This window comes from Oncorhynchus clarkii, unplaced genomic scaffold (genome assembly GCF_045791955.1).
Source record: "Oncorhynchus clarkii lewisi isolate Uvic-CL-2024 unplaced genomic scaffold, UVic_Ocla_1.0 unplaced_contig_13551_pilon_pilon, whole genome shotgun sequence".
Taxonomy (NCBI): Eukaryota; Metazoa; Chordata; class Actinopteri; order Salmoniformes; family Salmonidae; genus Oncorhynchus; species Oncorhynchus clarkii.
Window position 1 is genome coordinate 30,001 of NW_027258046.1, and position 10,000 is coordinate 40,000.

The following is a 10,000-nucleotide window of genomic DNA, read 5'->3' on the forward strand; positions in this document are numbered from 1 at the left end:
CAGACAAGCTGCCATTACACAGATGACTTCTTTTAAACAATGTATCACGTGACCAACCAATAACGTCCTAGATTCTGAGTTCTGTTCTTCTCTGTCCGGCACTCAGCCTACTACACTGAATTAAAGGATTTTTAGAAACTGTCCATCTGGCTATTAGACCACACTAGCCCGGGTGGCATTCAGGTCCTAAATGCCATACTTGAAAAATTCAACATTTTACTGGCGGTCTAGTTTGTCATATTTTCAAGCCCAAACTGAAAGCCTTGGCTAGCAGGTTAGCTTCATTTCTTACAATTGAGTTACAGTTGATCATGTTTTCCTTCCTGTTCTTCTGTGTTCCTTCCTGTTCCTCTATGTTCCTTCCTGTTCCTCTGTGTTCCTTCCTGTTCCTCCAGACCAGACACCAGCGTGGTGATACTCACCACTTGACTGTGGAGGAGATTCTAGATGAGACCAAACTACTGGACATCGGCATGAAGCAGAAACAATGGCTGATGACTGAGGTGTGTGTTGGTGCTTGACCTTTCACCTTTTCAATAAGATGACGCCAAAAATCTGTTTTTTGACAATTGCAAACTTATCAATGTGAATAATGTAGATCGTTTGACAATATTATCAAGGTTAAGCAAGACTTTTATTATTAGCAACGTTTAGCTAGCTGGAATCCTATTGGTTGAAGAATTGGTAACAGTAACGTTTGAGTTCCAGAGAGAGAGAGAGAGAGAGAGTGTTAAATGATAATTATTATTGATATGGATCAATTGTTAAATCTTTAAAACCACCTCCCATCATTATTCTGATCAGAAAACAGTTTCTATAATATCTTCCACCTCTCTCTTTTATTTACCTCCGTCTCACCCTCCTCTTCCTCGGGCCAAACAGACAAGTGTTTTGAGACCCATGTAAATAATGTTGAAATAAATGTTTGACTCAGTCTCTGTCCCGTCCCCCAGGCGCTGGCCAGTAACCCTAAGATAGAGGTGAGGGATGGGAAATATGCCTTCAAGCCCAAATATCACCTGAAGGACAAGAAAGCCCTGCTCAGACTGTTGGATAAACATGACCAGCTGGGACTGGGAGGATTACTGCTAGATGATGTGGAGGAGGGGCTACCCAACTCTGCCAAAGCACTGAAGGTGTGTGTGTGTGTGTGTGTGTGTGTGTGTGTGTGTGTGTGTGTGTGAGTGTGAGTATTAATGAGTCAGACATATTAACGGCCTCTGTTCCTCCCCAGGTTTTGGGAGACCAGATCATCTTTGTGACAAGACCAGACAAGAAGAAGATTCTGTTCTATAATGATAAACACTGCCAGTTTACAGTTGACGAAGGTGAGAGCGTTGGTGTAGTTTCTCTACCTTAATTACTTTTTGGGGCCCTCATGGTAGATGAGTGGGAGCATTGGTATGGTGTCTTTTTGCTTAGTTCTCTGTAGAAGGTGAGCATATAATGTTAATTAGAACTAGAGTGTTGGTATGTTCTCTCCCTTAATTTAGTTTGCAGTGGTTGAAGATGAGAGCATGTGTATAGTTTCTCCCCATTAAATATCTGTTGAAAAGCTGAGCATTGGTAGGGTTTCTCCCATGTCGTCCAATGCAGAATGTGAAAGTGTTGGTACAATTTCTCCCTTAATTATCAGTTTGCAGTAGATTCAGATAAGTGCGTTGATAAGGTCTCTCTTATTTCAGTTAAAGGAGCTTTATTGACATTAAATGCATTCTGTAAATATTGCCAAAGGTTAAAAAAAATATATATATATATATATATAAAAATGTTTTATAAGTCTAAAGAAGTAATGTCTAAAGTACAACTGCATAAAGTCACTCAGTTCTCTGTAGAAGGTGTGAGCACTGGTCTGGTTTCTCTCCCTTTGCACTGGTCTGGTTTCTCTTTCACGTAATGACCTCAATGGCTCCACCCAGTGGTCAGATTTTTTTATTATTTTTTTACTATGACGTCTAATAAAAGTGTAGAACTTTCAGTTCGTTCATACCAGGATCCATTCAGTCGATACAGGATATTAACTGAGTTTAATTTGTTTGTTTACTTGTATGTATTGATTTGTTTACTTGTATGTATTGATTTGTTTACTTGTATGTATTGATTTGTTTACTTGTATGTATTGATTTGTTTACTTGTATGTATTGTGTACCGTAAGTCAGCTTTTATCTGCCGAGTACGACCTACTTGTAAAAATGTAATAAACTACTACTGCTATTGTCCTACCTGAGCTAATGGTATCCTGTCTGTGTTTCCTGGTCTATCGTCCCAGAGTTCACCAAGCTGTGGAGGAGTATCCCAGTGGACTCTATGGACGAAGAGAAGATAGAGGACTATCTCAAGAGACAGGGCATCTCCTCCATGCAGGAGACTGGACCCAAGAAAGTTGTGAGTTTCTCTCTCTGTCTCCACCTCTTTCTCTATCTCTCCAGATCTCTACCTCTCCGGATCTCTCTACCTCTTTTCTCTCTCTCTCTCTCTCTCTCACTTTCTCTTTCTGTCTGTATTTCTGTCTCACAGGCCTGGGTAATTCCAGTCCTCGGGGGCCTGATTGGTGTTACACTTTTGTCCCAGCTAACACACCTGACTCCAGCTAACACACCTGACTCCAGCTAACACACCTGACTCCAGCTAACACACCTGACTCCAGCTAACACACCTGACTCCAGCTAACACACCTGACTCCAGCTAACACACCTGACTCCAGCTAACACACCTGACTCCAGCTAACACACCTGACTCCAGCTAACACACCTGACTCCAGCTAACACACCTGACTCCAGCTAACACACCTGACTCCAGCTAACACACCTGACTCCAGTAATCATCGTGATCTTCAGTTTAGAATGCAGTTAGTTTAAATCAGCTGAGTTCTGCTAGGGACTGGGGGGGGGGGGGGGACCAATCAGTTCTGCTAGGGACTGGGGGGAGACCAATCAGTTCTGCTAGGGACTGGGGGGGGACCAATCAGTTCTGCTAGGGACTGGGGGGGGGGGGGGGGGGAGACCAATCAGTTCTGCTAGGGACTGGGGGGGGGGGGACCAATCAGTTCTGCTAGGGACTGGGGGGGGGGGAGACCAATCAGTTCTGCTAGGGACTGGGGGGGGGGGGGAGACCAATCAGCTCTGCTAGGGACTGGGGGGGGGAGACCAATCAGTTCTGCTAGGGACTGGGGGGGGGGGGGGGGGGGGAGACCAATCAGTTCTGCTAGGGACTGGGGGGGGGGGGGGGGGAGACCAATCAGTTCTGCTAGGGACTGGGGGGGGGAGACCAATCAGTTCTGCTAGGGACTGGGGGGGGGGGGGAGACCAATCAGTTCTGCTAGGGACTGGGGGGGGGGGGGAGAGACCATTCAGTTCTGCTAGGGACTGGGGGGGGGGGCGACCAATCAGTTCTGCTAGGGACTGGACACACACACACCCACCAATCAAGCCCCCCCCCGGCCTGCCGGTTCTGTCACATAGCTGGGACAGTAAACCGAAAATGATCTTGACACCCAAACAGAACAGAGAGAGGACGTTTGACACGTGGATAATAATGATACGGATCCTTTACTAGAGGAATGTGTTGTCTGATATACTGATATGGGCTATTTGTTAACAAGACAGTTGATCACTACAACATTCAAACTAGAAGTAGTAGGTTGAAGGGTCATTTAAAAGAGTAACTCTGGGGCACATTCATGTTATAAACGTGTTCTACTTATCCACATTGTGATAATTTAGTGAATTTATGGTGGTACGGATTTACATCCACATCTCCTAGCTCTTATCACTCTCTTTATCTTTCTCATGACTTATCTGTGATTGGTTGTTTCTACAATTAACCCGGTCTGTGATTGGCTGTTTTGGTTGTGTTGCTACAGTTACCAATCAAGAGGAAGAAGCCAGGTGGACAGAAGAAGAGACGCTTCAAGACTCACAACGACCATCTGGCCGGAGTACTGGAGGACTACTCGGAGGGCGTACCCGCTAAGAAGTGATGTCACTTCCTGGTTATACCCCTCCCACTTCCTCGGCCCAGTGAGAGAGGGGTGACCTGGGAGTTGTTGTTTTTTGTAGTTTGTTTTTGCCGGAAATAAACTTGTTTTATTTGTCTCACCAAAACTACAATGAAGAGGAGACAATGGGCCTTGTCTCAAACGTGTGAACTTGCTTCCTTTTCTTGTGTCCTTTCCTCCCCCGACGATAAAGGAGAAGGAGATGAGGACAGGAAGCCATTTTGGGAACGTTGAGACACAAGATGGCTGACTGATTGACTGAAGTGAAGTCCTTGCCAAACACACCAACCTAAAGAGACGCTCGCTGTCCTTTTTGTTAAAACTGGACCAGTTTTGGTTCTAAGCAGTAATACAAAATGGTGGACGGCTTTTAGGGGTAGCAAAAATGTCCTGTTAAATTTTCCCCCCGCAAAAAAATCCCAGGTTTTCCAGAAATCCCAGTTGGAATATTCCTGTAATGACAAATTCCCTGGAATCTGGTAACGCTTCAATGGGGATGTCTGGGAAACATAGGGGATTCTGGGAAACATAGGGGATTCTGGGAAAGTTACTGGATATGTGCAGCCTTAGAAGGGGCTGTGTGTGTAAATGTCTGGCACACGATGGACACTGTGTGTGTGTGATAGTGGAGAGAGGATGTGTGTGTGAAAGTGTTTTTTTTTTTTTTAAATAATACCAGTCGTATTGTCTGCTGTAGTTGTTCCTTATATTCATTTACAACAGTGGTCACCAATGGCAACCTGGAGAAATACAGGTTGTGCAGGGTTTTGCTCCAGACCTGCACAAACACTCCTGACTTAGCTAAACGACTCGTAGAATCTACCAGGTTTACTCAGACAAACACTAGCCTGGTCCCAGGGTCTTTGTGCTGTCATTCCAAACGGCATGACAACGAGTCATAGCAGAGCTGAAATCGGGCTAGACAAACACCCCATTCCCATAGAAGCCCTTCAGCTAATAAACTGTCCCTTCAGTATATACTCAAACTGTTCATCAAGACTTTGGTTGTGTTAGTGCAAGGCTAGAGCAAAAGCCCGAGACACCCTGTATCTCTCCACTTCCTGGTTGGTTGGTGATCGCTGGTCTCTTGAGCTTTCTTCATTACTGAGCACGTTACCCACAGTACCTTTCTCCTGAGGCCTTTCCTCTGACGCACAATAAAGTCATGGAAAACACGCTGTACTGTGTCTTCTTGATGACACAGAGGCCTGGATTCAACCTGATGGTTGCTGCTCGCTGACATTTAAAAGGTCATATCTGATTCGGAGAAAGAGAGAGGATGGGAGGAACCGCGGGAAAGACAAATGAAGATTGGTTGGGCGAATAGACTGGTTGGGTGATGGCTCAGTGGGCGAATTGTCGGATTGGATGATGGCTCAGTGGACGAATAGACTGGTTGGGTGATGGCTCACTGGGCGAATAGACAGGTTGGGTGATGGCTCAGTGGGCAAATAGACTGGTTGGATGATGGCTCACTGGGCGAATAGACAGGTTGGGTGATGGCTCACTGGGCGAATAGATAGGTTGGATGATGGCTTAATGACAGATCAGTGAGTGGAATTTACATCTGAGAGACAAATAAAATGTAGTTTTTAGGGTGTCAGGTTGGAGGTGGATGGGGGGGGGTTAAACGCGGGTTGCAACCTGCCGAGGTCGCCGGTTCTAATCCCGGCTGCGACTAGTTTCCCAACTCTACCCAACATCACTAATTACATTTCTAATCTACAAACTCAGAACAGCTCTAAATACGTGCAAAAACAAGTATGGTGGCCCGGCCCCTGCTAGCGGAGGGGACTAAGCACTGAGATAAATGACACTCAACTGCTTTTCTCCTCCCGCCTTCTGACACCCAGGTGGTGACACATCTGTGTGTGCCTGGCAGACATCTCAGCTTTGATGTCAGTTCGCCACCTCAAGCTCAACCTAGACAAGACAGAGCTGCTCTTCCTCCCGGGGAAGACCTGCCCGCTCCAAGACCTCTCCATCACGGTTGACAACTCCACTGTGTCGGCGTGACACTGTGCAACATCCTGTCCTTCTCTGTAAACATCAAAGCAGTGACTGGCTCCTGCAGGTTCTTGCTCTCTACAACATCTGTAGAGTACGACTCTACCTCACACAGGAAGTGGCGCAGGTCCCAATCCAGGCAGTTGTCATCTCCCGTCTGGACCACTGCAACTCTCTGTTGGCTGGGCTCCCATCTTGTGTCATCAAACCCCTGGACCTGATCCAGAACACAGCAGCCCCCCTGGTTTTCAACCTCATGTCACATACTGACTACATTGAGAACATTATTTTGATGTATTTTCAGTATTGTATTGGCAGTTTCCCAGACACAGGTCACGCCTCATCCTGGACTAAACTGTTTAAATCCAGCTGGGTCTGGGAAACTGGACCTGGGTCTGGGAAACTGGACCTGGGTCTGGGAAACTGGACCTGGGTCTGGGAAACTGGGTCTGGGAAACTGGACCTGGGTCTGGGAAACTGGACCTCGGTGTGGTGAGACAAGGAGAACACTTCAGTGACATTCTTCAGATTCTTGTTAAAGTAGTGGCAGTACATTTTGAGTGGTAAGAGATTCCTTCGTTCGCTGTCTGCCAGAGAGGTAAATGTTTTGGGGCCCAGGGCTGAGAGCTGGTGGGGTTTAGTTTTTGGCCGGCGTGACAGCGGAGGTGGTTTTGACAGTCTTCTTCATGTGGTGGTAGTTGGGGAGGATCTTCATCAGGAAGTCGAGCTGAAGAGTCTGAGGCTGCAGAACACATAAACACACGAAGGCATGTTGTTCTTCACTGCTAACAGGGAAACAGTGGATGGACTGGTTCTTAGGTTAAAAACAAGTGCGGAAAGACAAAGCTACATAGACTGTGTCTTATACACACAGACCCGTAGATCACTAATCTCAGTGTGTGTGTGTGTGTGTGTGTGTGTGTGTACCTGTGGTCGCTCTGTCTGCACACGTCTCTGACACCCCGAGCCGAAGATGACAGTGTTTTCAGGTATGACCTCACAGGTGTTGACCTGGCAACAGGCGCCGATGATACAACCAGAAGTTAGAATCATGTTCCTGCCCAGGTCAGCTGGAGGGGGAGGGGGGAGAACACAGTTTAGATGATAGAAGGGGTTCTCTCCATAGTGATTTAATAACCAATCAACAGTTTAGATGATAGAAGGTTCTCTCCATAGTGATTTAATAACCAATCAACAGTTTAGATAGAAGGGTTCTCTCCATAGTGATTTAATAACCAATCAACAGTTTAGATAGAAGGGTTCTCTCCATAGTGATTTAATAACCAATCAACAGTTTAGATGATAGAAGGGGTTTCTCCATAGTGATTTAATAACCAATCAACAGTTTAGATGATAGAAGGGTTCTCTCCATAGTGATTTAATAACCAATCAACACAGACACACTCAGTCATTCAGATCATTGGGAAGAAGAACGTCATTACTGAATTTGTGGCATTTTAATCTTTCTTACCTTTGGATTCTATGACATTGTTGTCCCCAATTTTCAAAGCTTGAGACACTGCAAGTATCATTGGTTAAGGAGAATTTCATACTCTACCAACAAAATGACTTTCAGAGCAGCAATACACACATACAGATATGTGATATTAGACAGAGGTCAAACAATACACACATACAGATATGGAATATTAGACAGAGGTCAAATGTCCAAATAGCTGTACCCTATAGGTCAGTGGCTGTACCCTGTAGGTCAGTGGCTGTACCCTATAGGTCAGTGTACCACTTCAATATAAAGGATACTACACCCAACTTCAAACACGTTGTTGATGCCGATGGTCATCGTCTTTGGCTCCACTCCCTCAGAGTCAGGCGCTATGTTCTCTGGATAACTGATCAAAGACAGACGGCCAGCTTCAAATCAGACGGCCAGCTTCAAATCAGACAGCCAGCTTCAATCAGACAGCCAGCTTCAATCAGACAGCCAGCTTCAATCAGACAGCCAGCTTCAATCAGACAGCCAGCTTCATATCAGACAACCAGCTTCAATCAGACAACCAGCTTCAATCAGACAGACAGCTTCAATCAGACAGACAGCTTCAATCAGACAGACAGCTTCAATCACTACAATGTAGACCATAACATGGCAGAGGTAAAAGAGACCATAACATGGCAGAGGAAAAAGAGACCATAACATGACAGAGGAAAAAGAGACCATAACATGACAGAGGAAAAGGAGACCATAACATGACAGAGGAAAAAGAGGTAGACGAGTGTGTAACAGTATAACTTTAGACCGTCCCCTCGCCCATACCCGGGGCGAACCAGGGACCCTCTGCACACATCAACAACAGTCACCCTCGAAGCATCGTTACCCATCGCTCCACAACAGCCGCGGCCCTTGCAGAGCAAGGGGAACTACTACTTCAAGGTCTCAGAGCAAGTGACGTCACTGATTGAAACGCTATTTAGCGCACACCGCTAACTAAGCTAGCCGTTTCACATCCGTTACAAGTGCAAAAGAGAGGTGGGGGGAAAGACAGAATAAAAGCATGGAAGGAATAAAGTGTAGGGAGAATGGATGGATGTAACAAGGGAGGGGGAGAAAGAGAGGCGGCAATAGAACACGGGAGAGACCTCACCACTGCACCCTTCCGCTTCTAGAAGATTCACTATTGTTATGTTCACCTGTTAATTATAAGAGCTTGTTCCTCGATGAGGTTGCCTTCTCCTATGACTATGGGTCCTGCCTCAGCAATGATGCGGGCTTTGGGATGGACCACGGTTCTGGCACCTGGAAAGACCATACATGAACAGTCAAATGTGCAACGCTAGCCTACCACATCAACCATTTTTAGCCGGCTCCAAAGTGGATATGTACTCAGTAACCTGAACCGTGTAATAATGTCAAGCTATATAGAGACTAGAGCTACTACAGACAAACGAATGTTGTTGTTGCTCATTGTTAAATAAATAGTTAGCGGACGTTACCTGACTAGCTAAGCTACATGCTACATTTGACGTCTTCTTACCAATAGTGACTTCCCCTCTGATCTCGCTTTCGACGCACACCACGGCGCCAGCTGCTATTTTAGCACTACAAACAGAAAACCTAGTGTTGGTAATAATCAGCAATACAAAAAGTGTACAATTTATGATTCATCTGTATGTCTACAAGTTAGTTAGCTACGATTTTAGCTGTAGCAAGCAGCTAACTTAGCTAGTCACGTTAGCTAGCGGTTTCCTAAAACATTCAACACATTCAAACTATCACAAAACAGTATGAAACAGTAACAATGTGTTATTTGATAAACAATACTGAACTAAAAACGAATTCAAGTTGGAGTTGTAATACCTTTTATGAGCATTTTGTTTATCCGACATTTTGTTGATCGACTTGAGTTTTTTCGACAATCGATTTCGAATCCTTCTCAGCATAAACGGCGTCATTGTGCGCTTGCGTGGAACGCAGACAAGAAGGGGAGGGGGGTGGGGACATTAATGGGGATTTAGTGTCACCTAGCGAATGTTTACAAAACTGCAGCTGAACTAATCTCCTAATAATATTTTTAGTCAGAGAAAATGGTTAAAGTATTATTCATTTTCCTCCTTTTTATGCTACTCTCTGTTTATCATATATAAATAGTCTTTTAACTATACATTCATGTACATACTACCTCAATTGGCCCGACCAACCAGTGCTCCCGCACATTGGCTAACTGGGCTATCTGCATTGTGTGCCACCACCCGCCAACCCCACTTTTCACGCTACTGCTACTCTCTGTTTATCATATATGCATAGTCACTTTAACCATATCTACATGTACATACTACCTCAATCAGCCTGACTAACCGGTGTCTGTATGTAGCCTCTCTACTTTTATAGCCTCGCTATATTTATAGCCTCGCTACTGTATATAGCCTCTCTACTGTATATAGCCTGTCTTTTTACTGTTGTTTTATTTCTTTACTTACCTATTGTTCACCTAACATATTTTTTGCACTATTGGTTAGAGCGTGTAAGTAAGTATTTCACTG

At 45.1% G+C, this 10,000-nt stretch overlaps 2 protein-coding genes across 2 annotated transcripts in view; one reads left to right on the forward strand and one right to left on the reverse strand.

Moving 5' to 3' along the window:
- LOC139394626 (general transcription factor IIE subunit 2-like) overlaps positions 1-5,172 on the forward strand; it is a 21,042-nt gene extending 15,870 nt beyond the window's left edge. Inside the window, exons 4-8 of the mRNA XM_071142728.1 lie at positions 396-503; positions 954-1,136; positions 1,235-1,328; positions 2,270-2,385; positions 3,863-5,172. Of these exons, the coding sequence (XP_070998829.1) occupies positions 396-503; positions 954-1,136; positions 1,235-1,328; positions 2,270-2,385; positions 3,863-3,979 (618 nt within the window). The 3' untranslated portion in view covers positions 3,980-5,172. The remainder of the gene's footprint in view (positions 1-395; positions 504-953; positions 1,137-1,234; positions 1,329-2,269; positions 2,386-3,862) is intronic.
- A 1,094-nt stretch (positions 5,173-6,266) lies between these two features.
- Positions 6,267-9,400, reverse strand: LOC139394627 (dynactin subunit 6-like). Its single transcript, XM_071142729.1, has 7 exons — positions 9,318-9,400; positions 8,995-9,059; positions 8,651-8,756; positions 7,766-7,854; positions 7,476-7,523; positions 6,932-7,074; positions 6,267-6,746 (listed from the first exon to the last, which is right to left on the reverse strand). Exons 1-7 carry the CDS (start codon positions 9,398-9,400, stop codon positions 6,642-6,644), a joined length of 639 nt encoding a protein of 212 aa, XP_070998830.1. The 3' UTR covers positions 6,267-6,641.
- Positions 9,401-10,000: the final 600 nt, after the last annotated feature.